General features: G+C 39.7%; 1 protein-coding gene across 3 annotated transcripts in view; it reads right to left on the reverse strand.

Annotated features, from left to right (window-relative positions):
* gdpd5b (glycerophosphodiester phosphodiesterase domain containing 5b) overlaps positions 1–12463 on the reverse strand; it is an 81283-nt gene that overhangs the window by 23293 nt on the left and 45527 nt on the right. For all 3 annotated transcript variants that reach the window (XR_011980607.1, XM_072691567.1, XM_072691566.1), the window contains exons 3-4: positions 3183–3286; positions 1340–1433 (exon numbers count right to left, since the gene is read on the reverse strand). Coding sequence is in view for 2 of the 3 variants with exons in the window: in XM_072691567.1 (XP_072547668.1) it covers positions 1340–1433; positions 3183–3286 (198 nt within the window). In the remaining variant the exon portion in view is untranslated. The remainder of the gene's footprint in view (positions 1–1339; positions 1434–3182; positions 3287–12463) is intronic.

Consider the following 12463-nt stretch of genomic DNA (forward strand, 5'->3'; position numbering starts at 1 on the left):
CTACTACAAAACAATCAATGGAAGGTAGAGGCAGAGAGATAGAACATGCACTTCAGTACTGTAGAGTCAAACACCTTTTTATGTTTTAATTTAATGTCTTAACTTACGAAGATAAATGACTCAACTCTTCAGACATTTATTTCAAGCTACATGGAAAGTTGAAACAAGAAAACAAAATTATTTAAAATTATAATATATTACTATATTAAATTATATAATATAAGAATTTTCAATTATATTTTTGTTGAAAGGCAGAAACATGGCAAAATGGATCCCAATTTCACCTTAAAAAGCGTGTGAGACCGCTCGGTGGAGTTGCCCAGTTAGGGTACACAGAATTGGATGCTAATGTTAGCTCAGCATAAACACTGCACATGTGTTTTACCTTCAGACTGGCATGCCTTTAAAGCCATTTACTCTTTACATAGTAAGATATGAGCTAGTTATACTCTTAGTAGTTCTCTACTTGTTTCTGCAACAGTAATGATCACTGAGCTTGAATACTGTGCACTGAATAGATAGGAGACTCTATATGCTTTTGTGCATGATTTATTTAGCACAGCAAACCTGATCATATCCTAATTCTATTTTATTACAGTGACTGTTCTGTAGGACTTGTTAGTTCATGCCTGAACTGACCCTAACTGGGCTAGTCAACAAGCTGGATCACTTCCTGACTGGGTTAAAAATAAAAATAAAAAATAAATAAACCTGAAAAGTTGCTAAGTGCACAATTTTACCAATACATCATTTAGCAAATATATTTCTGTGTTACTGTGTAGGGTTAGCGGGCTCAAAATTTACATTTTTAAACATTTTCCATTAGGATTCATTGTAGTAAAAGTAAAAGTCTCCAAAATGGCAGTTTCACAGGAGAAAGACAAAACATTCTGAACATTTAATGGTTAATAATAAATAATAAAGTAATAAAGATTTTATTCCAAATCATTCTGAAGCATTCCTATTGGTTAATTCATCACAAAATGTTTACAATATAAAAAACAACTGTCGGATTCACATTGTTTAATTATTATAATAATGAAACAAAATCTAAACTAAAGACAAAGGGTTTTTGCGTGAGAGCAAAATATGCAAATCATCTCTGCTTTGGTTAGCTGTCTTGTACTGATTGGCTGCCCTGTACTGGGTCTCTTGCAACACTCCTTCAAATTCAGAGTAAATGGTGAAACTAAGTTCCTGTAGGCTGAGTAAACAGCTATATTCAAATGTGCTGGTCTTTGTGGCATCACAAAAACCTTGAATTCAAAACGGGCTGTTTTGCATATTTCACAGCATCAGCGCCTCAAAGGTGTGAAGAATACCTGACCGGACAACTCACCATTAAAAACGAAATATATGTAAAGCCTGCAGCTGTCGTGGCGAGTATCGGAACCGTTCCATCACTCCACTCGCCTGACCGGTTGTATAAAAACCTGTAAAAGAGCAGGAGGGTCACCTAAACAGTGTGCGTTTCATCATTAAACACCTTGCCGGGAACTAAAAGGCTGAGTCATCATTGCTCACTGAGAAATGCAAAAAGTGCCTCCATGTGTCTTCAGCACAGCACAGTAACCCAGCAGGGGAAGGCCATATCAAGGCCCTGTCTACTAACTGCATTCAGCCTCCTTATCCCTATTATATATATATTAGATATATATATCCTACTATATATGGCATAGTCTCATAGGCATTAACTGCAGGTCAAGACTTCCTTCAAGATACACTCACTTACTAATAGCTACTAATAACTGAGACCAACAGGGAAAAGAGGGGGGTGAGAGATACAGAGACAGATACAGTGAGAGTAAATGAGAGAGAGAGAGAGAGAGAGAGAGAGAGAGAGAGAGAGAGAGAGAGAGAGAGAGAGAGAGAGAGAGAGACCACATGGGGGAGGAAAAAGGGTAACACTGCAGGGGCGACCTTGGAAGATAAATGAGAAAGAGAAAATGGCAACTGTTGGTGTTTCAAGGTTCATTGACACATTTACACAAATCATGAATGAGTTCAGCATTCTTCAGAGGCCATTCCTAGTCACCAGAGCTGAATCCAATAGAAAACCTTTGGGATGTGGTAGAGAGGGAGATTCTGAACTTGAAGGTGCCCCTGAAAAATCTGCAGGAAAGTCTGAGTGATGCAATCATGCTAACATGGACCAGAAAGCCAAAGGAATGTTTCCAATTGAGAGCAAATTATTATTCCAGTTGTTTATCTATCTATCCCACCATCTATCCACCCATTCATCCACCTACCCATTTATCCATCTATCCACGTAGCCATTTATCCATCCATCCATCCATCCACCTAGCCATTTATCCATCCATCCACCTACTCATTTATCCATCCATTTCGCTTCCCATTTATCAATCCATTCACCTACCCATTTATCCATCCATTTCCCTTCCCATTTATCCATCCATTCACCTAGCCATTTATCCATCCATCCACCTACCCATTTATCCATCCATCCACCTACCCATTTATCCATCCATCCATCCATCCACCTACCCATTTATCCATCCATCCATCCATCCATCCATCCACCTAGCCATTTATCCATCCATCCATCCATCCACCTACCCATTTATCCATCCATATACCTAGCCATTTATCCATCCATATACCTAGCCATTTATCCATCCGGCCATCCATCTAGCCATCCATCTAGCCATCCAGCCACCATTTATCCAGCCACCATTTATCTATTTATCTAGTTAGTTACTTAAGATACACTTGTCCTCACTTCTTATTTGCGCATCAGTAAAAAACTGTAGCCCGCCATGTCTGTCTCTATCTACAAGATCTGAAAGCTATATATAGTCTTGGAGGCAGCCAGTGATATATGCTTGAGAGCTGCAGACAGTAAGCAGAGACAGAGAGGAAAAACAACTCTGTATGTCTTGAAATTGAGTTGCATGTAATCCCTTCTGACAGAGGTCCACCCATGTCCAGATTAAGGGAAAAGAAGGATTATCCAAATTCTGTTTGGGGAAGCATGAGCCATGTGCCAAATATCCGTTCACCCATTCCAAGAAGCAAGAGACAAAAAAGCCAAAAAACAAAAAACCCAAATTCTTCCTTTGAAAGAAGACGAGATTCTGCTGACAAGATTCAACCTACCATGTGATTAGTTTAAACAGTTAAATGAATAATCCTGAATGATGGGTTAGTGGCACTGTACTCACCAGTTAAACTCATTGTAGTCATTGTGAGCTTCCCACCAGAAGTAAAACCACACCAACAGCAAAGAAAACGTCCCAAAGAGAATCAGGGTCCACAAACACTCCCACTGCAATGGAAAACAGACACATGCAAACATCAGGAACATTTGGAAAATGTCATGGTTGGGGTGTACATCAAATGTGCAGCTTTCCACCACAGACACGCCGTACTCTCAAAACAACAACAAATAAAAAAAGAGGTACTTCAAATGATCATTTGACCAATGCCATAGAAGAACCACATTTGGTTCCATGAAGAACCATGTTTGTAGAACAGATGTGCGAGTGTGAAGAACTTTTACGGCAAGTGAAGCTGCTTGAGACGTTTACAAAGTTCTTCAGACTCCTTAAAGAACCAAATATTTACATTTACATTTAAGGCATTTAGCAGACGCTCTTATCCAGAGCAACTTACAAAAGTGCTTTGCTATTTACCCAAAAAAAAAAACTCAGCTAGTTAGAATAGACTGATAGTTCAAAGATATCTCTAAGCTTTAGACATTACTAAACACAAGACAATGAGGTGACCATACTACTCTGCTATTTGCCCAAGTCTTCAGTCTACGCTTGAAGACAGCGAGCGACTCGGCCGTTCTGACACCCAGGGGAAGCTCGTTCCACCACTTTGGTGCCAGGACAGAAAAAAGCCTGGACGCTCGTCTTCTGCAGATTTTAAGGGATAGCGGGTCGAGCCGAGACGCACTTGAAGCTGGAAGGGCTCTTGCTGCGGATCGGCTTTTGACCATTGCCATCAAGTATGGAGGGGCTGGTCCAGTCTTGGCGTTGTAGGCCAGTGTCAGGGTTTTGAATCTGATGCGGGCAGCTACAGGAAGAGAGTGAAGAGAACGCAGCAGTGGAGAGACATGGCTGAATTTAGGAACGTTGAAGACGACCCGTGCCGCTGCATTCAGGATAAGCTGCAGGGGCCTGATGGTGCGCAGAGGGAGACCAGCCAGAAGTGAGCTGCAGTAGTCAAGTCTGGAAGTGACGAGAGACTGAACAAGCACCTGGGCGGCCTCTCTAGAGAGGAAGGGTCGAATTCTACGGATGTTGTACAGGAGAAATCTGCAGGACCGAGTTACGTTCAAACGTGGTTCGTCTGTAGCAATCACTCAAAGAACCAAAGAACCATGTAAAGCAACTGCATTTTTAAGAGTGTATGTCCAAACGTAACCAGTGATGCACCGTCCAATAAGTTAACTTAGCTACTTTACAGTAAACCGAATGATGACAGAGGTGTTCAAAGTTTTGATAGGAGCTAGAATTATGTTCATTACCCAGGTCTTCTCATCCAACATCAGTACCTGACCTCACCTGACCTGACTTTACCAAGACCCCATTTACACCTGCTCACTTCATATGACTAGTATCTGGAGCGTATCCTGATGAGATTTTAGCCACATGCATTAACACTGGGTAGTCCGACCACATGTGGGATGGCATATGCAAATGTGCATCATGCACAGCAAATATTACTGGTGTTTGGGGTGTACTGGGAAGAGTTTTGGTTCTCAAATGCGTTTTAGAGAGACGGATGTGTTTATGCTGCTATGACGTGGCTCAGATGCGTCTCGGACCACCTCCTGAGATGGGTTGAGTGATCAGATTTGTATCTGGTTTAAATGTGTGTTGGGTGCGTTTACATTTGCGCTTTCATTTGGTTTGGCCTTATCCAGATATAATCCTGATACTTAAGACTGATGACGTGACCAGATGTAAACAGGGTCTTAAGCTCTTTTGGCTGAATGAAAATAGCAATGGTGTCCCATGTAGGGTAAAGGCTGTTAATACGGAAAAATGGGGACAAACTCTGTATTGATAGTCTGATTTTAGAAGAAATGAGAGATGTTCTGGTGCCTACAAATATGCAATTGGGTGCATAGTGGTCCATTACATTGGTTTGACATCCATCTGCTTCACTACTTTGTCTTGAAAGCCAGACAAATCCACTCTATTCTTGGTGCTGTGAACCAAACAGAGTTAACACATTTCCAAATGATCAGTCAAGGCTGTCCGTTTGTCCTCTGAAAACAAACAGAACTGAAATCCACACCAGAGGGTCTCTGAGAAAGGTCCACTTTGAAATGATGCAAAGAAGAAGTCTGGTTTAATCAAGCACATCCAAAAAGTGCGATTTCCCTTTCATCACTCTCCCATTTCGAAGATTAATTTGATCTAATCCGTTCTGCCGGACACACAGGAGAGCAGGAGGTCCTGGTGAGTGATCAGCTGTGCTATTACAAACCATTTACTTCTTCATCAGCCATGAAGAGAGCTCTGAGCAAGGCCAGAGCTGTGAATATGCACAATGAGCTTTTGTTTGAGACGTGAGAAATGAGTGACGAGCCTCACGAAGCCACATGAAATGGGCCTATTTAGACTCATTATCATTGTGCGTTTTGTAAGTATTTACAGAATGACATTTACTCCAGAGGTGAATCCTGATTTGAGGAAACTACTGACACACAGCTAAATGCAGTTCCCTCTAGAGCACGTTGCTTCTCAGTTGCAGCTGCTAACACACTGATCCATCTGTTCAGCTTCCTACAGGCTGGGACTACCTGGCTCAGGTGTGGCTGTCGCTGGAACAGAACAAAACTGGACTATTCAGCCCCCCCCAACACTTTATTGTGCCATTTTTCACTCTTTAATAAGGCTCAAACAATCCCATGTAATTAGTGCTGCCTTTTTCCAAACACACCTTATTTGCAGCATTATTTGCTTATTGTTTTATCTTGCTCCTGGGCTCCCCCTACAATTAGGAAGTGTAACATACATGTGATTTCAGCCACCCCTCGAGAAAGACACGCTTTACACATGCATTTCTGGACAAGCTGAGAGATACTGAACTGTCACTGAAAATTAAAGAAGCATGTGAACTGAGGTGGTAGAGCAATATTACTGGATTTTCTATGAATATGACTTGAGGCATGCAGTGCTATGCAGTTCTTACAGGTTTCACAGGTTGGTGGAACATCGGCATGATTTTAAAGCTGTTATTTAAAAGGCAAGAAATGCTACATAAAGGTGCTTTAACTTTTCCCAAATACACAAAATGTATCACAGTACTTTGACATGCAGACAAAATGGACAGATATACAAAACTGCTATTAAAATCTACTAATACTTTTATTCAAAATATGCTAAACTACATTCAATTAAACAGTATTAATTATGGTCTTTGTAATATAAAAAGCAGCTGGTCAGCATTTTTTTGCATATTGTATATAAAACGGCATATTGTATTTGATAAGATGCACCACAAAAACAATAAAATATCACTACCCTCTTACATACTGATTTATTGACAATAAAACCTGATTTCAAAATGCATAGTCTATCTATAATAACACCCTTCTGGACATGAACATTTGACTTGTAAAATACATGCAGAATGCCTTTCCTATAAAATAATACAACACAATCAACACTACTCATACATTTATTTTCTGGGTATCTATATACTATTGATATAGACAGACCTACATCTATACAAGTTTAGCAGTTCTTTTAAAGACCGCATTCTGATGGCTATCAGGATCCACCAGTATCCAAGATTTTAACCTCAGTATCGGTATTAGAGCAAGAAAGTGGCATCTTTCCACATTTAATAAGTAGAAGTTTATAAGTATAAGTATATGTATAAGTATATACTATTAGTATGTATTCTGAATACTATGTACATACATTCATACAAACACGCACAAATTGGCTTCTAAGGGAAAAACTTAAAACTAACGTTTTAATGCCAGATGAAGGTTTGAGGGGGCGTGGCCTGCTAATCAGCTGATTCTGAACACCTTTTTCTCATTTACACCTTACCTAAAAACACCTCAAAACATTTCCAGATGATGTTAGATAAAGACTTTGAAATGAACCACTACTGGTGTTTCAGGTGTTTCATCCAACCAACACATTTTACAGAATTTTGTGCATCCAAACACCATTAAAACATGTCCACAGATAGAAGTTGGACAGTTGGTCACTTATTATTGTAATATTACTGCTTTTATTAATTACTGTTGATGTGCTACCATCTTGGATTTTGAAGTTGGGGTTGATAGGGCTCTCCCGAATTTCTGAATAGGAAATGTTGTGGGCTTGTTGAGGCACTCCTGTTAAAATGTCCTACTTGAAACTTGGACAATCTGACATATACACTATTATATAAAATACACATAAATTTATATATAATATATATTTAAAAAGGAGAGCTAGAGAGTGTTTCATCTAGCAGTACACATAAACAGCTCATTTTTGTGTGTTTGTTTGCACAACACAGATACGGACCTAAACAGAACTTACATATGGGCAAGCATGGCCGTAGGGCCTGCATCAGTGTAGGCCTACACTTCGGTCACTTCCTCTGCCTTTAGAAAGATAATCCGTAAAGCTCTACATAATGAGTTACAGTGTGTTCCTTTTCCTTCTTTCATAATGTAATTCTAATATGCATACGCACAAACCCCTTTCTCACACATACAAGAGTCAAAGCACAGGTCAAGGTTTACACCTTTACACTGCTGGAGTACATGCATGCATGTGTCTTGCTCAAGGACTTAAAGGTGACCTGTAAAGCAGGAGGAAAATCATTGAACGTGCATGCCAGCAGCAGTAAGGATATAATCAACCACCTCCAGGGTGTGAAACTGCCCTTTTACCCCACTGTCAGACTGAGCATTAAATTCAGCTTAATCTTCATGTGACAATAACAGCAAACTAAATAACGGGTTAATGGACTTTACATTGTAACATATTTGAAATGTAATATTGCAGTTTGTCCCTAAATGCTGCATTCAAATCAATCAAGCAAAATATCCAAACACCATGGAATCACGCCTACAGTTTTGTTTCTATAAGCAGCATTGCCCTATATGTAACAGAGTGGTAAAACCAATGATAAGAAACCAGTACTTGATGTGTTGATCGTACTCTAGAAAAGCAGAAAGTTTAAATAATAAAGGGCTACTATTCTAAAATATCTGCATTTTATTCATTGTACTGAATGTTTGAGAGTTACACTTCTCTGCAATGTAAAGTCTACGCTAAAGCTGGGCAATATGACAATATTTTTTTTTTGTATCGTGATACATTTTATTATTGTGATAATATTCTTTTCTAAGTATATAGAGGATTCTGTTAGTGCTTAATAAACCCTAAACAGCTACAGGTTTTCTTACTAACTTTTTAGTCTGTGATTACATGTATTGTGATAAATATTGTGTATCACGATATTTAAAAGTCTTTAAATATCGTGATATAGTATTATTATCGCCTAGCCCTAGTCTACACCGTTTACCGATGTTTAACCAATGACAGGTGAAGTAAAAAACATTAATTATCTTGTTATAATGGCACCTCAAACAAGATATAAACAATTTCAAAAGCTCAACACCCGACAGCCAAAGATATTAGAGACCTGGAGGCCGTTGCCCATGAGGAATAGGCCAAGATTCCTCAGGAACATTGCCAGAAATCATGTTCGCAGCAGGTCAAAACAGCAAAGGGTGCTCTACTAAGTAGTAAAGACCCTTGCTCATGAATGTGGTGAACAATTCTGTAACTGCTGTACTTAGTGCTCTGGTGTTGAACTTTTTAAAGTGTTCTTGTTTGATTGGTTTGTTACAAACAGCTGAAAGTTGTTAACATTTTGCCAATAAACTTAATCTGAAATGGGGAGCCGAATTACGATGCCTAGACGACTAGGTCAGAACATCTCCAAAACATCAGGCAGGCCTTGTGGGGTGTTCCCAGTAGAGGCTCATTGATATGGCCCATGTGAGGCCCCTCCTCACAACTTTACAAGATCTGCTGCTAACATCTTAGTGCCAGATACCACAGAATGCCTTCAGAGGTCTTGTGGAGTCCATGACTCAACAGATCAGAGCTGTTTTGACGACACAAGATGAGCCTACACAATATTAGGCAGGTGGTTTCAATGTTATGGTTACTAGGTGTACTTGGTGTTTCTTCGTTGACAGATAGGTGCATGAAACATTATTGCATAATAGCTCTGGCCCAGATTTCCTACATTGGTGAATCTGTTGTAACTGGTACTGAGTAACTCGGATTGCTGGGTACTTTAACGGCACACCTACAACTCAGGGTCCTCTGAGAAGCACCAGCTTCCGATAAAAAAATAAAAGAACAGGTAGGAGTGAATTTTGCATAAAACAATCCAAACCAATTATTTATGGAACATCTCACTCATAAAACAAGTCAAGTAGTTTTACCCAGCAACCATTGCTACTAAATTCAGTAGAAACATCTCTGGTCTACCAATCAATACATCTCTGATTGTAAAAACCACACTATGTCCAAATATTTGTGGACACCGCTTCTAATGAATGCATTCAGTTACTTTAAGTTGCACCCATTGCTGAGAAAGAGGTGCAAATGCGCACACACACACACACACACACACACACACACACACACACACACACACACACACACACAGCTTGTCTAGTCCCTGTTAAAAGGTATTGCCAATAGAATAGGACTGTCTCGAGCAGACGACCATGAACCTATTGGCACCATGCTGCCTAATGCCAGGTGTGGGCTAGAGGGGTATAAAGCCCCCCCAGCATTGAGCTGTGGAGCAGTGGAAAAAGTGTGTTTTCTGGAATGATGGATGGTGCTCCATCCAGTACTTTTGGAATGAGCTGGGGAGTGTTTGTGAAGACTGGGGAGGTGGGCTGGTGATCATCCAGCACCCAGTCCTTATTAATGTTTTTGTTCATTAATGCAATTCAATCCTCACAGCAATGCTCTATCTAGTAGAAGGTTTCCCCGCCGGACAGTAGAGACAGTTACTCCAATAAAAGTAGCATAAACTCATTTTAATACCCTCATTTCAGAAGAAACAAGGTGTCCCAATACTTTTGACCATATAGTGTATTTAGCTGAGCAGAATGCGTGTTTCTGACCATAAAAAGCTATATAGAATTTGAATCCATAGAAATAAATAGAAATACAGTCAAATGTAAAAGAGAGACAATCTCCATTTTTGACGTTTTGCATTTCTTGATAATGTGAATCTGCCAGTTGGTCTCTGTATGGTGCCAAAATTCCTGATGAATGGACCAATAAAAATGCTCCAAAATTACCTGGAATAAACCTTTTTTTACATTAACTTCATTATTAAAAGTTAAGAAGGTTTTTTTCTTTTTCATGTGAAATTACCATTTTGAAGATACAAGTGTTTTGCATGGATAGTAATGTATTTTTATGATAATCCAGTGATATCTGTAATAGCTGCACTTATTTCCTTAGAGAAATCTATAAAAAGAAAGCCTCAAGATGTTCAGCCTACTTTGCACATTACTGGAGTAAATCAGCCAGATTTTAATGAAAGTATCCAACAGTTTCCGTATGTAAACACCTTCCCCCTGCAGAGGGAGTGTGTGTGTACCGTATAATTTTCATGGTGACAGACGGGGGGGAGATTAAATCTGACCGGGCACATTCAGCTCACCTTGCAAAAAAGAAAGGTGCTGAAACTGCAAGTTAGCCCTTAAAGAGGCTGTTGAATTCAGCAGGGCTGTTTCAATAAAATCACTCTGAGAAGTGTTTAGGTTCAACCAGCACGTGAATCTGATCTGATATTGGGTAATGTTTTTTTTTTTTTTTTAATCCAGTTTCCAGTACAGCAGAGGTTCAATATTGTCTCTGTCATGCAAAAACCTTCTGTCTCCATTTTTGACATAATTTAATTTTAATCATTGTGTCAAAGGTACAGGATGAATGGACCAATACAAATGCTTAAAATGACAAAGAAAATATTTACATTGACTTCCATTGTTTATTTCCTTCCATTTTGGAGATACAAGGTTTTTGCATGACAGTCATGCTACACTTTCAAAACTTGCAATCTGACAAATAAGTCAATACTTGACCGGTCAGTACACTCAGATCTTTATTTAAAGCAGCATTATGCAAGAATTTGTATTTTCTGCTCTTAGGCTCCCCCTACAGTTGTGGAGTGTAATTTACTTTTACTCCACTTACTCCCCTCCCCATGGACAGCTGTACACATGCATTTGTTGACAAGCTAAGAGATACAGAAGCAGTATCTGAAGGGAAGCAAGTGGACTGAGGCAATAGAGTAAACTTCTAGGATTTTACACAAAATATGACTCAGGTTACGCAGTGTTATGCAGTGCCGGTGAGAGCCTTCATGCAGCTCCAAGAAAGCTTTGCCATTTTCCTTGTTACAGTCAGTGGAGCATCGTCATGTTTCTGAAGCTGCTATTGTCAGAAATACTACATATTGCAGCTTTAAATGAATTAGAAGAGTTTTGCACCAAGAATGTAACCATACATTCCTCAATCATCCATCCTTCATCTTATCTACTTCTTCCTGGTCAGGGTCGCTGTGGGTCCGGAGCCTACCTAGAATCATTGAGCACATGCCAGGATTACCTCCAGACAGGGCATCAGTCCATCACAGGGTACCACACACAAGCATTCCCTCATTCACTTACATTTACATTTAGCAGTCAATTCACCTACTGTAAGTATTTTTTGGGAGGCGGGTAGAAATCTGCAGACATGGGACGAACACACCACACATCGTTTTGTAGATAGTTGTATATAGCACCAAAAAGGGCTCCATTATTATTACACATCAAAGAGCCCTTTTTTCTGTGCTATAAAAAACCTATTCCATTGTAGATTCACTGTTGGCACTGCAACGTAACCCAAGATTAGGGTTAATCAAAGTCCAGGAAATACCAAGAGTGTTTATTTCCTGCCATAGTATCACTTAGATCAAGTTTGGGGAACTTCAGTCCTGGAGGTTCGCATTCCTGCACAGTTTTGTGAGTTTCCCGCTCTAGTACACCTGAACTCAACTCACATGGTAATGCCAAGTTTGGTAGGTTTTGGTGTTAAAGCAGGGAAATCAGCCAAACTGTGCTGGGCTCTGGCTTATACACTGTTAAAAATATCCTTAAAAATATCATTGAGGAACATTTGGAGGTTCTTCAATGTAAACTGTGAAGGAACCTCTTAAGGTGCTCTTAGGTGAACCTTCAAGACAAGTTTTGTTTTTTTGTTTTTTTGAAGAAAAAGGTTCCTTGGAGGTTCCTCAAAGCACCTTAAGAGACTTTTCCACAGTTCGGATTGAAGAACCGTCAAAAGTTCCTAAAGGATCTTATACTTTCGACAGTGTATAAGCCAGAGGTGGGGAACCGAGGGCCAGAGTCCAGCACAGTTGGCGGAGTTCTCTGCTTTAACATTAA

Source organism: Salminus brasiliensis, chromosome 11 (assembly GCF_030463535.1).
Source record: "Salminus brasiliensis chromosome 11, fSalBra1.hap2, whole genome shotgun sequence".
Classification (NCBI taxonomy): Eukaryota; Metazoa; Chordata; class Actinopteri; order Characiformes; family Bryconidae; genus Salminus; species Salminus brasiliensis.